The sequence below is a fragment of the Saccopteryx leptura genome, chromosome 1 (assembly GCF_036850995.1).
Source record: "Saccopteryx leptura isolate mSacLep1 chromosome 1, mSacLep1_pri_phased_curated, whole genome shotgun sequence".
NCBI lineage: Eukaryota > Metazoa > Chordata > Mammalia > Chiroptera > Emballonuridae > Saccopteryx > Saccopteryx leptura.
Window position 1 is genome coordinate 149,998,034 of NC_089503.1, and position 17,627 is coordinate 150,015,660.

General features: G+C 44.1%; 1 protein-coding gene across 1 annotated transcript in view; it reads left to right on the forward strand.

Moving 5' to 3' along the window:
- Positions 1-17,627, forward strand: part of IL6ST (interleukin 6 cytokine family signal transducer) — a 38,711-nt gene that overhangs the window by 4,576 nt on the left and 16,508 nt on the right. The window contains exons 2-7 of the mRNA XM_066377638.1: positions 3,941-4,019; positions 9,308-9,613; positions 10,871-10,991; positions 13,977-14,143; positions 14,666-14,820; positions 16,589-16,748. Coding sequence (XP_066233735.1) covers positions 3,956-4,019; positions 9,308-9,613; positions 10,871-10,991; positions 13,977-14,143; positions 14,666-14,820; positions 16,589-16,748 — 973 coding nt within the window. The 5' untranslated portion in view covers positions 3,941-3,955. The remainder of the gene's footprint in view (positions 1-3,940; positions 4,020-9,307; positions 9,614-10,870; positions 10,992-13,976; positions 14,144-14,665; positions 14,821-16,588; positions 16,749-17,627) is intronic.

Here is a 17,627-nt window from a genome sequence, read left to right on the forward strand (position 1 = left end):
AATATCAGGTTGCTCCTGTATGTGCCCTTACAGGGGATCGAACTGGCAACCTCCACACTTGGGATGACATTCTAACCAACTGAGCTATCCGGGTTTATTTTCCTTAGAGACAGAGAGAGGGAGGGAGAGGTGGGGAGGGGAAGCATTAATTTGTTGTTCCACTCAGTCAGGCATTCACTGGAGGCTCCCCCTGACCTGGAAGGGAATCCACAACCTTGTCGTTTAGGGACAATGCTTCTTAACCTTGGAGCTAACCGGCCAGGTCTCATTCCTTTTCTTGATAGATGATCATATCATCTACAAGTTCTTCTTTTTCCATTTTTAGCTTATTTATTTTTGATGAAGCCCTCTAGAACTGTGTTAAGTGATGGCTCCAAGCATCTCTTTGGAACCCTAACTTGAATAGGAGTGCTTCTGATTTGTCTCTCTCCGTATGCTGTTTACTCTGGGTTTCTGGTAAGGACCGAGGCAGCAACAGGAAAGCTGCACTGATGTCAACGGCTGTTTCCATTTATTGAGAATGAGCTGGAGTCAGATAAGAGTCTCAGCACTTTATGTTGAAGTCCTAACCTCAGCACCTCCAAATAGGCTCCTCCCACTTAGTGTCCCTTGGACTGCATTATTCATACTTTTTCATTCTGCCTTTGGGTCAAACTAAAAAGGGGGGGGGGACTCAAACACAGTCGACAGATAATAAAAATAATTTATAAAGGGCAAAACTATGAAATATTTATCAATTATAACTCCACTGCTTTTTCTCCCACTTGAGAAAATCCACGGGAAAGGAAGTGAATGGAATGAACACTTATGGGGATAGTCTCAAGTTTGTTCTAATTTTTTGAGTAAATCATTCACAAACATTGTGAATCTGTATGTTAACTAACAGTGGTGAATCACTGGTACTAGATCTCATGGGGGGGGGGGGCTCCCATCAGCACTTCACCCTGTTGGGCCCCCAGGGCCAAGGTATTGCTGCAGAGAAGAATCAGTCAGTTCTTGGAATAACCTTTCCTAGAGCTGTGTGGTTGGGAGTCTTGTTTCAGCATCATAGACGCTTCTGAGAAAACCTGCAGATGTCTAGGAAAATCACTGTATGCAGTATGTGATTATAATACATACACAGAAAATCCTGCAGGAGATGAGGAGGAAGGCTGCTGCTCGTAATAGATTTCAAGTTGAGTTTACTGTCAACAGAATAAAAGGAAAGGACACTACTGCGCAGGACTGCCAGTTCTGTCCATTTTAAAAACAAGACCAAAACTGAAGGTGGATATGTTGCATATCGTGAAGTTGGGGGTCATCAATAGATGTTCCTTCATTTATTTCATCCCATCTCGATGACAGTTCTTTACAAATCAGGGGACAGTTCTTTCTAAAGGTTGAAATGTGAACCCTGCCTTGGCTGGTTTTCCTGTGACCTGGGTTTCATGGCACCGTCAGGTAAATGTGATTGCTTTGAAGCAGTCATTAATAACCTTCATGGGAGGGCCTCCCTCCTGTTTCTGAGTTTTGTCCAAAAAAGATAGTCCATCGGTGGGAAGTTACCGGTGTTCAGAAACTGTGGGGAAGGCTCTTTAGGGCGAGAACAGGTCCTTGGTAGGGTGGGTAAGTTTCAAACATACATGTATTTCAACTTGAATTGATAGTGCTAATGCGGCCATGTGTGTTGTCTGGTTAGGTTTTTGTTTTTGATTGAGGCTGGAGGTACAAACCTTGAAGTTCACAGTTGTAAATGTGTAACTCTCTGGGAAAGTGCTGCTGGTTTACAGGTTACAGGTTTACAGCCTGTGAGTGTGACTTTGAGTCATTGTCTTCATACACTGTCTCACTTTAGTTTTTATGTATCTACCACTATGGGAAATGAGATGATTGATCTGGGTAGTGCTTTTTGGTTTCCTTGTTCACTATTTTTACTAAGTGCAACTTGCCTACATGTCCACAAATCGTAAGTGGACCAGCTCACTGACTTTTTACCACTGTCTGATCAGGACAATGAACAGCCCAGGCTCCCAGAATGTTCCCTCTGCCCCCCTACCCCCGCTCCCCAAAGATAATCACTATTCTGACCTCTGTCACCACAGATTGTTTGCTTGGTTTTGAACTTTGTATGCAGGGAATTGTGTAGAGCACACTTCTTTTGCATCTGGTTTCTTTCTCCTGTATCGCACATGAGGTTCAGTCATGTTGTAAGTACCTATAATTTATTCTTTTCCATTGCAGTGATTCAATATAATGTAGGCATTATATATCACAATTTATTTGTTCAACTGTTGATGGATGTGAGGTTGCTTCTACTTTTTAGCTTCTATGAATAAAACTTCACTTTCTTGTACGGGTCTTTGGAGGAGTTACACACTTCTTTTGGCTGTGACACCTTGTTGGGGTCAGTTTTGTTTGTTTTTAATGGAGGTCTAATTTATAAATAATAAAATTCAACTTTTAGGATGGGTCGCCTACATTTCTTAGAAGCAAAAACCCTGATTACCTTTTTTCCTAGACAATCTTAATCTTGTCAAGGATATTGGAAAGTGGACACGGTGTCTCTCCGTAAAATAAAGGTCAGGTTTGCTTACAGCCTTGGCAGTTAGAGATAGTCTTCCTCCAGAGTGAAGGGTTATGCATACTACACCATTCTAAAAAGATTGAGCTTAGGAAACGTGGCCCACTGCATGCACAGGTGTTACCTGACTCCTCACACGCTAGCATGAGAAAAAGCTGGTGCTCTGACTGCTGCTCCTGAAATGAGTAATAACATCCTTTCTCTCTGATTCAGGGGCCTGATGTCTTCTGCCAGTATCCATGGAACCGGAGGCTAACTTGTTAGCTTCCAAGAAAGTAAAATCTCAGAGCCTGCAGAATTCATGACAATTCTGTGAATTTTGACAAATGTAGTCTTGCTGTCACCACCACAGTGAGGTCATAGAACATCTCTGTCACCCCAAAAGTTCCTTTGTGCCCCTTTGTACTTATTCCCCTCCCCACCTTAGCCAACACTGTTTTACCATTTGCTGAATTTCCTGTAAATAGATTTATACAGTGTGTATAGCCTGTTGTTTCTGGCTCCTTCCAATTAGCACAGGACTTTTGAGATTCACCCAAGCTGTTACATCTATCACTGTTCATTCCCTTTGATTGATGACAGCTATCCTATTGTTTGGACAATTGTTTATTCATTCCCCAGTGATGGATATTTGGGTTGTTCTAGTTTGGGATTGTTATGAATAAAGTTGCTACAAACATTTGAGTGTCTTTGTGTGGATGACAAAAATTTTCACTTCTCTTGGATACATTCCTAGCAGTGGAAATACCAAGTCTTAGAATGTGCTTTTAACTTGGTAAAAAAAACTGCCAAATTATTTCCCAGTGTCGTATCACCTGCATTCCTACATTGTAGTTTTCATTTGCATCTTTCATTATGAGTAAGATTGAAAATATCATTTCATATGTTTGAATTACTTGTATTTCTGTTTTTATGAATTACCTATTCAACTCATCTTGCCCATTTTTTTTACTAGGTGTTGGAATTTTTTTAGTGATTTGTAGACATTCATATTTTGGGATATTTTGGTCATGCTATGAATTGCATACTCTTTTTTCTCCATCTTCTTAGGTTGTTTATGGTGGTTTTTACCATGCGAAAACTTGACTCTGAAGTGTTCTATCTCGGAATAATTAGTAATAAAGAAACAGGATTGTTCTGTTAATTCACCTTAAAGTATAAATTATGTTTTCCAGCAATATTGTATGTAGCCACAACTTTAGTGGGAATAAAAAACAATATTGTGAAGACTTAAATTTGTTTTCTGGATTCTTGTAAGAATTTGCCACCTTTCAGAAAATATATAGCTATACACTGGAAACAAGAGAACTTTAGAAATTGTCTTAACTTATGTGCAATAAGAAAATATATTAAAAATAATGTTACATGTGTCTTTTACAGAAACATCTATGCAAGATGTTGACATTGCAAACTTGGACGGTGCGAGCCTTGTTTATTTTTCTCGCCACTGAATCTCTGGGTAAGGTTCATGAAATACACTACCTCCCAACCCCACTAATCAGGTTTGTTATATAATTAACACAGTTCAGCTTATGCTTAGTAATTATATAATTATGCTTACATATTCTGTCTAGGCTCATTATTAAGAGAATAATGTCTTAAAATGATTTTAATAGGGAAATACTCTTGATAAATTATGATTTCTATAGTTTGAGTTGAAACAATCCCTCAGTAGTTCTAAATGCTCTTTAGCTATAGGAACAATAACTTTAAGGTGGGGACAAGAAACAATTTTTTTAAATAAAGAAATAGGGGAAAACCTGTCAACAGTTAGCACTTGGCTCCTTTGTGACCCAGCAGTGTCACTGAGCAGCAGTGTGACTGTGGTAGCAGGTGAGGTCACCTGGAGCAGGACTGCTCACCCCGGTCCGCAGCCTGACACCCCTGAGAATGGTTGTCACTCCTCCACAGCGAGACTAGTACAGAAGTTAAGGCTGAATGTTTAGAAACTCTGAACAGTGTGACGTAACTGTGACGTTCGGACTTGTGATCAGTGAATGCCCTGTCTCAGGGAACAGAGTGTAGAACAGAATACATCTGCAAAGGATAAAGGACTGGGGGAGTGGGGGATACTGGTTCCTGACCATAAACAGTTTGAAAACCACTACTCTAAATTACATCCTCCTTATAGCTAGAATGCAGCTTCTTCTTGAACACAAAACTTAGATTGAAAACCTTTCTGATTTAGAAAGTCTTTCCTTGTTCCTGAACCCCCATTTTCCTCATCGTTTTTTGTATAAACCCTGGTTCTCAAGTAGGCCCTCTTCCTCTTCACACTGTGACTTCTGTAAGCACGGGAGGACAGCTTTTATGTGTCCCTCTGCCCCAGCCTGACCCTCCCCAGCCACCCAGGCTCATCCTTGCACTCGACTTTCAGCCCGGGCAGGCTCATCTCCTGCCTGTCCTCCTCCTGGGGCTGCCACGCAGCACCTCGTGCCCACTCCTCCCTCCTACCAGCTGTAAGATGTCCTCTGGTCCCTGCTTCGGCTTATTGTGAGAATTGAATGAATATATGGAAGGTATTTGGACAATGTCTGGCCCACAGGAAGCATTATAAAAAAGGATAGTAATTAGGTATTTATTATTAAGCTTTGAATAGAAGGCACTTGGGAAAATAAATATATCAGAACTAGTCATGATCTGAGTCTGTTGACTTTATTACTTTGTTCAGAACATTATTTTTGTTAAAGCAACATAGTCTTAGCCCTGGCTGGCTGGCTGCCTCAGCAGTACAGCATCGGCCTGGCATGTGGAAGTCCCGGGTTCAATTCCCGGCAAGGGCACACGGGAGGAGCACCCATCTGCTTCTCCACCCTTCACTCTCTTCTGTCTCTCTCTTCCCCTCCCGCAGCCAAGGCTCCATGGGAGCAAAGTTGGCCCCGGGCACTGAGGATGGCTTCATGGCCTCCACCTCAGGCGCTAGAATGGCTCCAGTTGCAACAGAGCAACTCCCCAGATGGGCAGAGCATTGCCCCCTGGTGGGCGTGCTGGGTGGATCTCGGTCACATGCAGGAGTCTGTCTGCCTCCCACTTCTCACTTCAGGAAAAAATAAAAAAATAATAATAATAAAAATAAAACAACATAGTCTTTTGCCAGCTGAACTGTGCTGCAGTTTCGTGTTAAGCTAAGCTACTGGTAAGGGAAAATTCTGTTTGTTTTCATAGGAATTAATGTCTAGCCATTTCTTTCTTATCAACCTGAGTGGGAGATTCTTTCTTCTTTTGCAGAGTTCACTTTATTAGTTTTAGCCTGTTGGCCTAATCTTTCAACCTAATGTTTGAGACCTAACTTTATCATTCAGAGTGCTGACAATCCTTAGTCCTTTACTAATTTGAAAAGTGTGTGTGTCTCTCTGTTTTCTCCCAAGTTGTTGATTAAAATGTTGGAAATAACAGGACCACAGTATCTGTTGCTGCCTCACAAATGTTTCCAAAACTCCATGGTTTAAAATAACAACGATTATTTCTCATGGTGTATGTGAGTCAGAAATACGGATCTACACAGCCAGACTCATTGGTCCTTGCCCCGTGATGTCTGGGGCCTCACCTGAGATTTTCAGAGATTGGGGCTGAGGTCCACAACTCATTTACTTATGTGTCTGGTGGTGTTGCTGGCTGGAGCCAGAGGCTTTGCCGGGGCCATCAGTCAGGGCGGGCACCGCACGTGGTCTGTCCATGTGGCCTTGGCTTCCACGCCACGTCAGCTAGCTTCCAAGGGCAGACGTCCGGAGAGAAAGAGCTAGTCGCAGTGGGATGTTTTAATGCTCTAGCCTCAGAAGTCACAGAGCACGCCGCCTTGGCTGGGGCACTTGGAGGCCCCACACAGGCCTGAGTGGGGGGTGGGAACAGAGAGCCCACCTCTGTGTGGACTGAGAGTCAGGGGACAGAGCTGCGCCCAGGACCTGGCAGGCCACAGCAGACCACTCAGGGCTCCTCGCTGTCAGCTTTCCTCCTGGTCACTATTTTTTATTCTGTGAGTCATTGGCCAATTAAAAATTTATTAGGTTGAATCCATGAAATTTTTATTTTTGTACATAGATCAGCAACAGCCAAATATCCCCAGTTTCCTAATATTCGTTCTTCTATCTGTTATATTCCAATCCACATTGTCATCTTGCCCACGTGAATACCCCAACTAATTTTGTCAGATACCTTTTTAAATTAAAAAAAAAAACAACTCTCTTTCTACAGTTCAATCTCAGAAAGCCCTGTAAAAATGGGATTAATTTGGAATGGGACGGTTTTAATGAGCCTGTGCTTCTCTTCAAAAACGTGAACATTTGCCCATTTCTAGTATTTCTCTATTCTGTGTGATTAAAAATGATTAGTATTGGTAGTATTGTTTTTGTTTGTTTCCTATGTTCTCTAATCCTCTATATTTTATATTTACTGTTCCCCATACTTACTTAGTTTAGAGAAAGTCGAACAGGAGTGGTTTCGCCAAGGAATGAAGCCAGGGAGTCGCAAGGACTGGCCAAGCGACACAGGGCAATAGTGTTCTTACTGGTACCCACAAGAGGAAGTCTTATGCACTAGGACTTACAGTAGACATGTGGAAATAATGGCGAGGTCACATAAACAAGCCGCACTATACATTTTGAAACAAATATACGTTCCAACTCGGGGTCCTGCCGGGTTTAGAAGAGGCCCCAGGATTCCTTTTAGGGGCACTGTTCTGACTGCAAAGACTGTATTTAGCTCTTCCTGCTGACTGAGAGATACAGAGTAGGAAAATAATTTGTTTAGCTCTGTGAGGTAGCTGCCTTCTCTGTGCCGTCCAGCTTGGGGCCCAGCCGGATTTAGAAGCGTCCAGCTGGTAGTGGAGGTTGACTCGAAGGGTATGCGGCTCTCTATAAATCAGAGGGCAGTGCTCTCCCGAATCTTCTCAGGTCCCTGTTGCTGCCCTCCTGGGCCTTCTTACCTTGGCTGTTGGAACCATTTGCTCTGGGGGACTTCCAGACTCTGTCACTGTTTCTGGGGCACTGGCTCTGTGGAGTACCCGTCATGGCGGCCGGCTGGTGGCTGGAGGCCTGTCGGGTGCTGGGCGTCACAGTGTGTGCTCTAAGTTATGGTGACTCTCAGAAGGCTCTTTAAGATAGCCATTGTTGACTTTATTTCCCCAGAGGGAATGGACTCACTGAGGAAAGGGGCTGTAAGACTCTAGACCTGGGGAAGGAGGGGGGCTGGAGAAAAGAGCAGCAAGCTGACTGGCTGGGAATTTGTCTCCATGGGAACAGGATGCCATTCAGCAGCTCAGCACCAGGCAAAGCCTCCCACTGGAGGAGCAGCTCCAGCAGCAGTGATGAGAGAGGCCAGGAGGAGCCCAGGCCGTTGCGGCAGAGGCCAGGGCTGCAGCGGTCCAGGCTGTGGGGTTGGGGGGGGCACAGCGTGAGAGTGGGGCTAAGGCTGCAGCGGTCAGAGCAGGGGGGGGGGGCGGGCATACACAGCATGAGAGTGGGGCCGGGGCTACAATGGTCAGAGCAGGGGGGGGGGCACATACAGCACGAGTATGTAACCAGAAGCACTTGGGGCAGTGCTGTCCAGCTTCAGGCTGAGGGGGCCAGCCAGAGATGTTGATGGTGATGGCAGGGTGTCCGTCTGAAAGACCAGTTGGGACTGGTACTGTGAGTTAGCAGAGGTAGAGAAATAAGAATGAGTTTGAAAGGGGCCGTCATGCATTTGGTTTAGACATGTTCATTTTCAAGTACCTGAGGAACATGTCAGGTGGGTATGTTTTGTAAGTTATTGAAAACAGGAAGTTGGACCCTGGCTAGCTAGCTCCGTGGTAGAGCATCAGCCCAGCGTGTGAAAGTTCCGGGTTCTATTCCCGGCCAGGACACACAGGAGAAGCGCCCATCTGCTTCTCCACCCTTCCCCCTCACCCTCCTCTCTGTCTCTCTCTTCCCCTCCCGCAGCCAAGGCTCCATTGGAGCAAAGATGGCCCGGGCGCTGAGGATGGCTCCATGGCCTCCACCTCAGGTGCCAGAATGGCTCCAGTTGCAGCGGAGCGACGCCCTAGAGGGGCAGAGCATCGCCCCCTGGTGGGCATGCCAAGTGGATCCTGGTCATGCTCATGCGGGAGTCTGTCTCTCTGCCTCCCCACTTCTAACTTCAGAAAAATACAAAAAAAAATATTTTTTTTTAATTAAAAAAAAAAGTTGGAGCTGGAGACAGGTTTCAATGTCATCAACATGGAGTAGGTAATAGTTCTAGTTACATAGTTGAGTTTTATATTTTATACACTTACTGTGAAAGCTAATCGACTTGGCTATCTGGTCCTCCTGTTTCTGTCTGATTTGCTGTCAGAATTGTGATGTGTGAATGGTGTATAGCACCCCCCTCCCCCCTGCAGCGCTCAGGACCGGAGAGGAGCAGAGACTGCACTGCCGGGTCTTGAGGGGTTGAAGTTAGGCCTGGCTCTGAGTGGAGGGATGGGAATGGGGCGGCTGAGCCAGGAGGAATCCAGCAGAGGTGACGGCCTGTGTTTTCTCAAGGTCGAATATTGTGGAAAGGGCTGAAGCTAGCACGGGTTTTCTTTGTAATCCATCTCCATCTTCCCATAATCTGTACACTTCTTGCAAACTTTGGCGTTAAACTCAGACCATACTAATTTTCACTGGGTGTTTCTTCCTCTTCTGAGTCTAGTGATGTTGTAGTGGAGATTGAGGGACCGCCTGGGCACCAGATACAGCTTTGCAGCGGTGAAATGTGGCCCCTGTTTAGGTGTTCTGTTCTTATTCTCTGCAGGTGAACTTCTAGACCCCTGTGGCTATATCTACCCCGAATCTCCGGTGGTGCAGCTTGGCTCCAATTTCACTGCTGTCTGTGTGCTGACGGATAAATGCATCGACCATTTCCATGTCAATGCCGATGACATTTTCTGGAAGACAAACCACGCCATTGTCCCCCAAGAGCAATACACTGTCATAAACAGAACGACGTCCAGTGTCACGTTCACGGACATGTCTCTACTGAATGTTCAGCTCACTTGCAACATCCGTACCTATGGACAGATTGCTCAGAACGTTTATGGAATCACAGTCATTTCAGGCTGTAAGTCTTGTTTATGTCTTATTTCAGACTCTGTCATGACTGTTGAAAGGTTTAATGTTGCATGTTGGTCTTTATGAAATGCAGTAACTTGGTGGGTCAATGACTTTTGCACATAGTTTTTTGGGTTTTTTTGTTGTATCTTTCTGAAGTGAGAAGTGGGGAGACCGAGAGAGAAGACTCTCATGTGCCCGACTGGGATCCACCTGGCATGCCCACCAGGAGGCGATGCTCTGCCTATCTGGGGCATTACACTGTTGCAACTGGAGCCATTCTAGCACCTGAGGCAGAAGCCATGGAGCCATCCTCAGCGCCCGGGCCAACTTTGCTCCAATCTAGCCTTGGCTGTGGAAAGGGAAGAGAAAGAGAGAAAGGAGAGGGGGAAGGGTGGAGAAGCAGATGGACATTTCTCCTGTGTGCCCTGGCCGGGAATTGAACCCGGAACTTTCACACGCTGGGCCGATGCTCTACCACTGAGCAAACTGGCCAGGGCCGTACATAATTGTTTTTTAAAAATAAACCTAGAAGCAGAACTAGTTTCATCTAATATGCAAAAAAAAAACAACCTAAAAAGTAACACAGGTTTTCTATTTTCCCTGAAAGCCAAGCCTCTATTTTCTAGAAGAATCTTTTGACCCACTCAACCCCAAAAAGAATTGTTGAATTGTAGTCTGAATTTGTTCAGTATCCCTTAATCGCTGACAAATGCACGGTAAGCAGCCACCTGAGGAGGCGAGTGAATGCTGGAGAAGGGCCCTCCTCTGAGTCAGGGAGGGGACCCAGGGGCCCGAGAGAGAGCAACTGTCAAACCCATGGGCCACCCGGAACCAGAACTTGGCTTCCACCCCAGCAGAGGTGGGGAAGGCACTAGGAAGACAAGGAAAGACAAATGAGTCCTTCCTGCTTCTGTTTCCTTGCCTCTTACTAATATGCAAATACTGCTTTTAAAAATACACTTAATAGAGAAATCAGTTAATACTGTTATCTAGTTATAAATGAAAGTTGTTTTTATGTAGAAAATCAATTTTAAATATTCTAGTTAATGACAGTTAAGATAGAAAAATGTATCTAACTGTTTAGAAAGAAGTTTGAGTTTAAATAGAAATTAATTTTTTAGGTGCCCATCGTTCATTATGTCCACAGTTTCCTTGGTTGGGCTTCTCTTTTTAATTTAGGCTGTCAATTTCTTGGGTAGTATATAAATTACGTGGAATTTGTGGGTATAAAGCTTTTTGAAAGTTGCTCGTTTTTCCCTGTCAGTGCCTCCAGAGAAACCTAAGGGCCTGAGTTGCATTGTGAACGAGGGGAAGAAGATGACGTGCCACTGGGACCCCGGACGGGAGACGTACCTGGAAACAAACTTCACTTTAAAATCCGAATGGCAAGTCGTCTCATGTTGGTGGGGTGTTGGATTTGTTAAGCGAATCATTTGTGTTGGAATTGTTATTTTGTTAAGTAGCAGTATTAAATGCAAAGTTTTAAATATTTTGACTCTGAAGTTAGAACATATGAAACGTAAGAGCAGAAAGACTAGTTATTAAATTTCCACGTGCCCTCACACACCTTCCGTAGTGACCAGCTCAGGACCAGTTTTGTGTGCACACCCCTACCCAGAACGTCTGAAAGAGGATCTCAGACTCATACCATTGTATTCATAATACTTTATACATATCTCTAAAAAGATAGACACCTTTAAAATGAAATAATAACATAGCTACGTACCATTATTACCCTCAACAAATATAACTGAAAATACTCCTAACGTCGCTGTTACATTTTCCATTAGGGTTCAGTTTCCCCGGCTATCTTGTAAATCCATGTATCTTTACATTTTGTTCAAATGAAGATGTAAATCGTGTTGTATGTTTCAGATTGCCATGTCTTGTCAGTCTCTCTCAGCAGTAGGTCCCACCTGCTTCTCTCTTCTTTGTGATTCATTTGGTGAAATAATGGTTTACATTGTTGAACATTCCTGTCCCTTCATTTCCTCAAGATTCCTGTTAGATCTTGACACTGGCTCAAGTTCAGCTGTGATTTTTTTTTTTTTTTTCAAAAATAATTACTAGGAGTACTGTGCACTTCCATCAGGGACCACCAGTATGTAATGTTCCCTTGTTCTTCCCTCTCGTACAGAGATGACTGGGGTCTCAGGCATTGTCAGCCCGGGACATTCATTATAAAATTTCCCATGAGTTTCTGTCAGACATGAAAATGGAAAGAGTTTTATAGTGAATGCTTCTACATACCCATCGCCGAGATTCCACAATTAGGATTGTGCTATATTCTCTTTATCACGTATCTGTATCTGCCTATCAGTCCATCTTTTCCATGCACTTCAAAGGAGTTGCAGACATTAGAATGCCTTGCCGTTAAACACACTTCAGCACATACGTCATTAATTAGCCGTAAATACCTAGATGTTCACAGGTGTGTTTTTGTTTTTTGGCAGATTTTATGTGTATCTTAAATATACTAACATAGCTGAAATACATCAGTTGTACCAGGGTGCACATACCTGTGTAACTCAGACCCCCCGACAAGATACAGAACGTTACTAACACCCAGAAAGTTTGTCATGCCCATTTCTGTCCCCGGCCACCTCCTTATCCCTTCACACAGTCACCTGTCTGATTCTCTTCACTGAAGACTTTGGCCTGTTCCTGGATGTCATCTAGATGGAATCAGACAGTATGAAGAAGTTTATGACTCAGCAGCATGTTTGGAGGATTTAACCATATTACTTCCCAACAATTTTTCACTTAAAGCAGTGGTCCCCAACCTTTTTTGGGCCATGGACCGGTTTAATGTCAGAAAATATTTTCACGGACCGGCCTTTTTAGGGTGGGACAGATAAATGTATCACGTGACCGAGACAAGCGTCAAGAGTGAGTCTTAACTGGATGTAACAGAGGGAATCTGGTCATTTTTTAAAAATAAAACATCATTCAAACTTAAATAAAACGGAAATAATGTAAGTTATTTATTCTTTCTTTGCGGACTGGTACCGGTTCGCGGCCCAGGGGTTGGGGACCACTGACTTAAAGGTTTGGGCAGTCATCAGCAGTCATTATTTGTTTTTTTTGTTGTTGTTTGTTTGTTTTTTCTGTATCTTTCTGAAGCTGGAAACGGGGAGAGACAGTCAGACAGACTCCCGCATGTGCCGACCGGGATCCACCCGGCACGCCCACCAGGGGCGACGCTCTGCCCACCAGGGGGCGATGCTCTGCCCCTCCGGGGCATCGCCCTGCCGCGACCAGAGCCACTCCAGCGCCTGGGGCAGAGGCCAAGGAGCCATCCCCAGCGCCCGGGCCATCCCTGCTCCAATGGAGCCTCGGCTGCGGGAGGGGAAGAGAGAGACAGAGAGGAAGGAGGGGGGGGGGGTGGAGAAGCAAATAGGCGCCTCCCCTATGCGCCCTGGTGGGGAATCGAACCCGGGTCCCCCGCACGCCAGGCCAACGCTCCACCGCTGAGCCAACCGGCCAGGGCCAGCAGTCATTATTTGTATCTGAGATGCAGAATAGTGCTACTCTGTCTTTTTTGTTGAACCTGGAATACTTAAAACTTCTCTTCATCAACTCTTGGTTACCCTGAGGTACAAGTTATATAAGACAAGCAAAATGGTCTTAATATTCCCCTTTATTAACTAGTTTTATAATGACTTGGTTCCCCAGTATCTTCCAAAAGTAGGTAATGAGGGGCTTCCTGAGTCTGTATGTTAACACACTTGGTGTTGTTTCAATCTATGGGTATTGTTTTTGATATTTCAGTTAGCCTGTTTTTGGTCCGTGGGACCACCAGCTCAGTACAAGAGTTTATGTTTCATTTTATTTTTGTTTCTATGAAGTTTTATTAAAATATGAAATAGTTAATCCAAAAAGTCAAATGTATAAAACAAGGCTAGGGTTTGTTTTATCCTTTTCATTTGCTTGGCTGGGAGGGGCTGAGGGCAGTCGGTGACAGTCTCAGCCCCGCCCTCTCCCCACCTCCAAGCCAGCCGTGTTTAAAGAGATGGTGGTGGTGCGGGTTCTGTGTCAGAAGAGGAATGGCACAATGCTAAGACTACAGGAGATAGATGATTTTTAGAGAAGGGTCAATAAGATAGAGCATAACATTCTAAATGTAACATTCCTAGAGTAAAAATTTGTTAATCATTTTGTGTTTACAGTACAGAGCAAACTGAGTTTTAAAGAAACACAGGTAGTTTTTAAGAAATTTTGTTTTTAGCCATCTACTTCAGACATACTGGAATTAATTTATTTTGAGCTATAATAACCTGGGTCTCACTAAACTCTTCTCAAGTAACCTTTTTTACTCTCATTTTTTCAGATATGCTTTTCATAACTGATTCTTCCCTTTTTGTCCTCAGGGCAACAGAGAAGTTTGCTGATTGTAAAACAAAACGTGGCATGCCCACCTCGTGCACTGTGGACTACTCTCCTGTGTATTTTGTCAACATTGAAGTCTGGGTGGAAGCCGAGAACGCCCTCGGGAAGGCCACGTCAGATCACAGCAATTTCGATCCCGTAGATAAAGGTGGCTAGAAACCTGAATTTGAGAATTTATTAAACCATACAGGGATTTATAAATTAAAGCATTTTTTAGATTTTTAACTACTGTAGAAACAAACATTTATTTTATTAGTGACTTTTGCAAATTTATTTTATCAGGAACATGAAAAATAATTTGGAAAGAAAACTACCCATTGTCCAGTCATGCTCTGAGCTCTTTTCACATTGAATGTCATCTTGGTATTTGTTCAAGTTGCCAAACATATTACAGAATTATAATCATAGTATACATGGTCCATTTATATTATTTTTAATTTTTTTTTTGTTATAAATGTTTTTTGGTATCTGAACCTAAAAAGATTAATGTAATAAACTAAAATGAAAGCTTAGACAGGTTTCCTTATTATAAAATACGGCATGGATTGTTTTCAGAGAAATGAGTTCCCTGAGTGAGAAGAAATGAATATTGTGAAGTCAGACAATGTAACGAGGACATCTGAGTCTGTGTAGGAAGTCAGTAACTGTTAGTCTTTATTTTGCTCTTCAGTGAAGCCCAATCCACCACATAACTTGTCCATCACCAACTCGGAGGAACTGTCTAGCATCTTAAAGCTGACATGGATCAACCCCCGCGTGAAGGACATTATAGGACTGAAGTATGACATTCAGTATAGAACCAAGGATGCCTCCACGTGGAGCCAGGTAAGTGCAAAGTTACTTTGCATCCAAGTAGTCTCTTGTAACCCTCTAACCACCTACAAGTCTCAACCCTTTTCCAAATGTCTTGCTTGTGAAATGTTTTTTTGGTTTTTTTGCTAGACGCCTCTTCTAGGTCTGTATTTCAATTCAAGCAAGGGCAACCAGGAAGACATCCAAATAGAAAATGCAGGTTTGGTGAATACAGTAGCTTTTGTAAGTGAAATAAGGAAGTAATGCAAGGACAGGAGGGAATAGCATTTTTGTTGGGAGGAGAAAGGAACACAAATATTAGCAAATTAAGTGGAGGAGTAAAAATGAAGAGATTATATGCATAAGGTCGAGTCAGGTTGGCACACCAACTCTGCAGGCCACATCCAGGCTGCCGTCTGGTTTTGTAAATAAAGTTTTATTAGAACACAGCCACACACAATTATTTACATAGTGTCTCTAGCTACTTTTGTGCTACAATGGGAGAGTTGGGTACTTCAACAGAGGCCATTTGGGCCACAGCCTAAAATGTTTACCTCCTAGCCTGTTACTAATAGTGAATTTGCCAAGCCCTGAGGTTGAGGAAGGGATTGGTGGGGGACTTTTAAGACTGAAAAGGACAATGTTCCCAAAGAAGATGCTGTCAGCAGAAGAAACACTTGGGGACTCTTACAAGTCTCTCTGGAGCTTTGAGCTCCCCAGACCCTTCTTTGTTGTACTCCATTCATCATTAATAGCACGCTTTTGTTTGGTTTCTCTGTTTGCAATAATGAGCTCATAAGGGAATTGAGCCTATGACCTTACCACTTCTGTGCTCTGTTCCAGTATCTAATACAATTAGAAAAAGCACTAAGGTCCTGGTGGCCAGTTAGTTCAGTTGGTTCTCTCTCTCTCTCTTTCTCTGTCTCTCCCCTCTCTCCCCTTCCCTCCTTTCTGTCTCTCTAAAATCAATAAATAATTTTTAAAAAGAGAAAGGAGTAAACCAGAATGGATTATTGCTTCATATACACAGCAGATACATACCTGAAATTCTTCAAAATACGTTTTAAAGATCATAACACCTTAACTCACTGGTACAAAAATAAAAACACTGCCACCGATTTTGTATGCAATATTGGCATCTCAGTAGCAGAAAGAACCAGTTATGTATCTATAGTTAGTCTCCTCTTTTTTTCTTAAAAACCAAGTGTGTTCACAGCAGTGCTTTTGTTTGGATGGATCAGCTGTCTTCCTTTCGCCTTGTCCAGGTCCTTCTCGTTGTGCTCGTTGTCTGGGTTGCTGCCCTGAGCAGCTTTCTCTGAGTTCCTGTTGCTTTTGGTTACCCCCCCCTCCCCCGGGGTAACCTGAGGGAGGAGAGAGCAGAGGTTCCCGTGTTTTGCTTTGCCTGCGCCCCCCAGAGTTGCCAGTGCCTCTCAGCCTAAGGTCAAGGCTCCTCCCCAGGTGACCCCACTTCCTCTTCCAGATGCTGGACCGCTCTCCGGGTTTCTCTGCGCTCGGCCGTGCCCCTGTCGAACGCCCTCCTTGACTTGCACTCTGCCTGCAGCACACCCGAGCTGGCCTCTGGCAGGAAGGGAGAAAGGTTGAGAACAGATGTTTCCATACCTCCCACACCTGTTACCTTCACTGCTTTGGGCTGTTTTCTGACTTGCATTTTTTTCTCTCCAGAACTGGAGTTAACATATTAGTCTTGTTTCATTAAATTACTTTCTGAAGTCCTAAGCCTGTAGAAGACCTGTAACAAATGCAACTGGGTTTTCCATTGGCGGATTTGCCTTGTTTTCAGATTCCTCCTGAAGACACGGCGTCCACCCGCTCGTCGTTCACCGTCCAGGACCTTCGACCTTTCACAGAGTATGTGTTCAGGATTCGCTGCGTGAAGGAAGATGGGAGGGGATTCTGGAGCAACTGGAGTGAGGAAGCAAGTGGGGTCACCTATGAGGACAGTAAGTGGGTGGGCGCGGGCGGGCACGTGAAGGAACACGGCGGTTGGGATTCCGGCTGTGAACTTGCCTGGTTTTAATAGTGAGAGCTCATTGCTTATTTCCTGGTCATTTTATTCGTTATTGTAGTTTCATTTTAAGGACTTGAGAATATAAAATATAGGGTGCATTGTTGATATTTTAGATGTAAATGATACCTGATTCACTAAGATTATCCTAGGAGTGGTGGTTTAGAGACCAGGAGAAACCCGCCTTATTGATGGAGACCAGTCCAGAGAGATACCTGACCAGAGAGACATCCTGAATCATTCAAGTCACGCTGCCTAGCAAACTGTACCCCAGGTCCTCACTATCAGAAAGATACCTATACTTGACCAGGCAGTGGCGCAGTGGATAGGGCATCAGACTGGGACGCGGAGGACCCAGGTTCAAAACCCCAAGATCCCCAGCTTGAGCGCGGCTCATCTGGTTTGAGCAAGTCTCACTGGCTTGAAGCTCAAGGTCACTGGCTTGAGTAAGGGGTCACTCACTCTGCTATAGCACCCCCAGTCAAGGCACATATGAGAAAGCAATCAATGAACAACTAAGTTGCCGCAACAAAGAACTGATGCTTCTCATCTCTCTCCTTCCTGTCTGTCTGCCCCATCTGTCCCTCTCTCTCTCTCTGTCACCAAAAAAAAAAAAAAAAGATGCCTATACTGTATTTTTTACTTTTTCTGCTAGCACTTGCTAAGGCCTTAGAAAAGAATCCTGGTATTTTGGTGGGTGGTTTCTCGCCAGGGCAGCTAGCCAACAAGGAGTAGACTTTTCTTCCTGAGTGGTTTCCTGTCCACATCTCACCTGTGGGCATCAGTGGCCGTGGCCTCAGGTGTAATCCCCTGA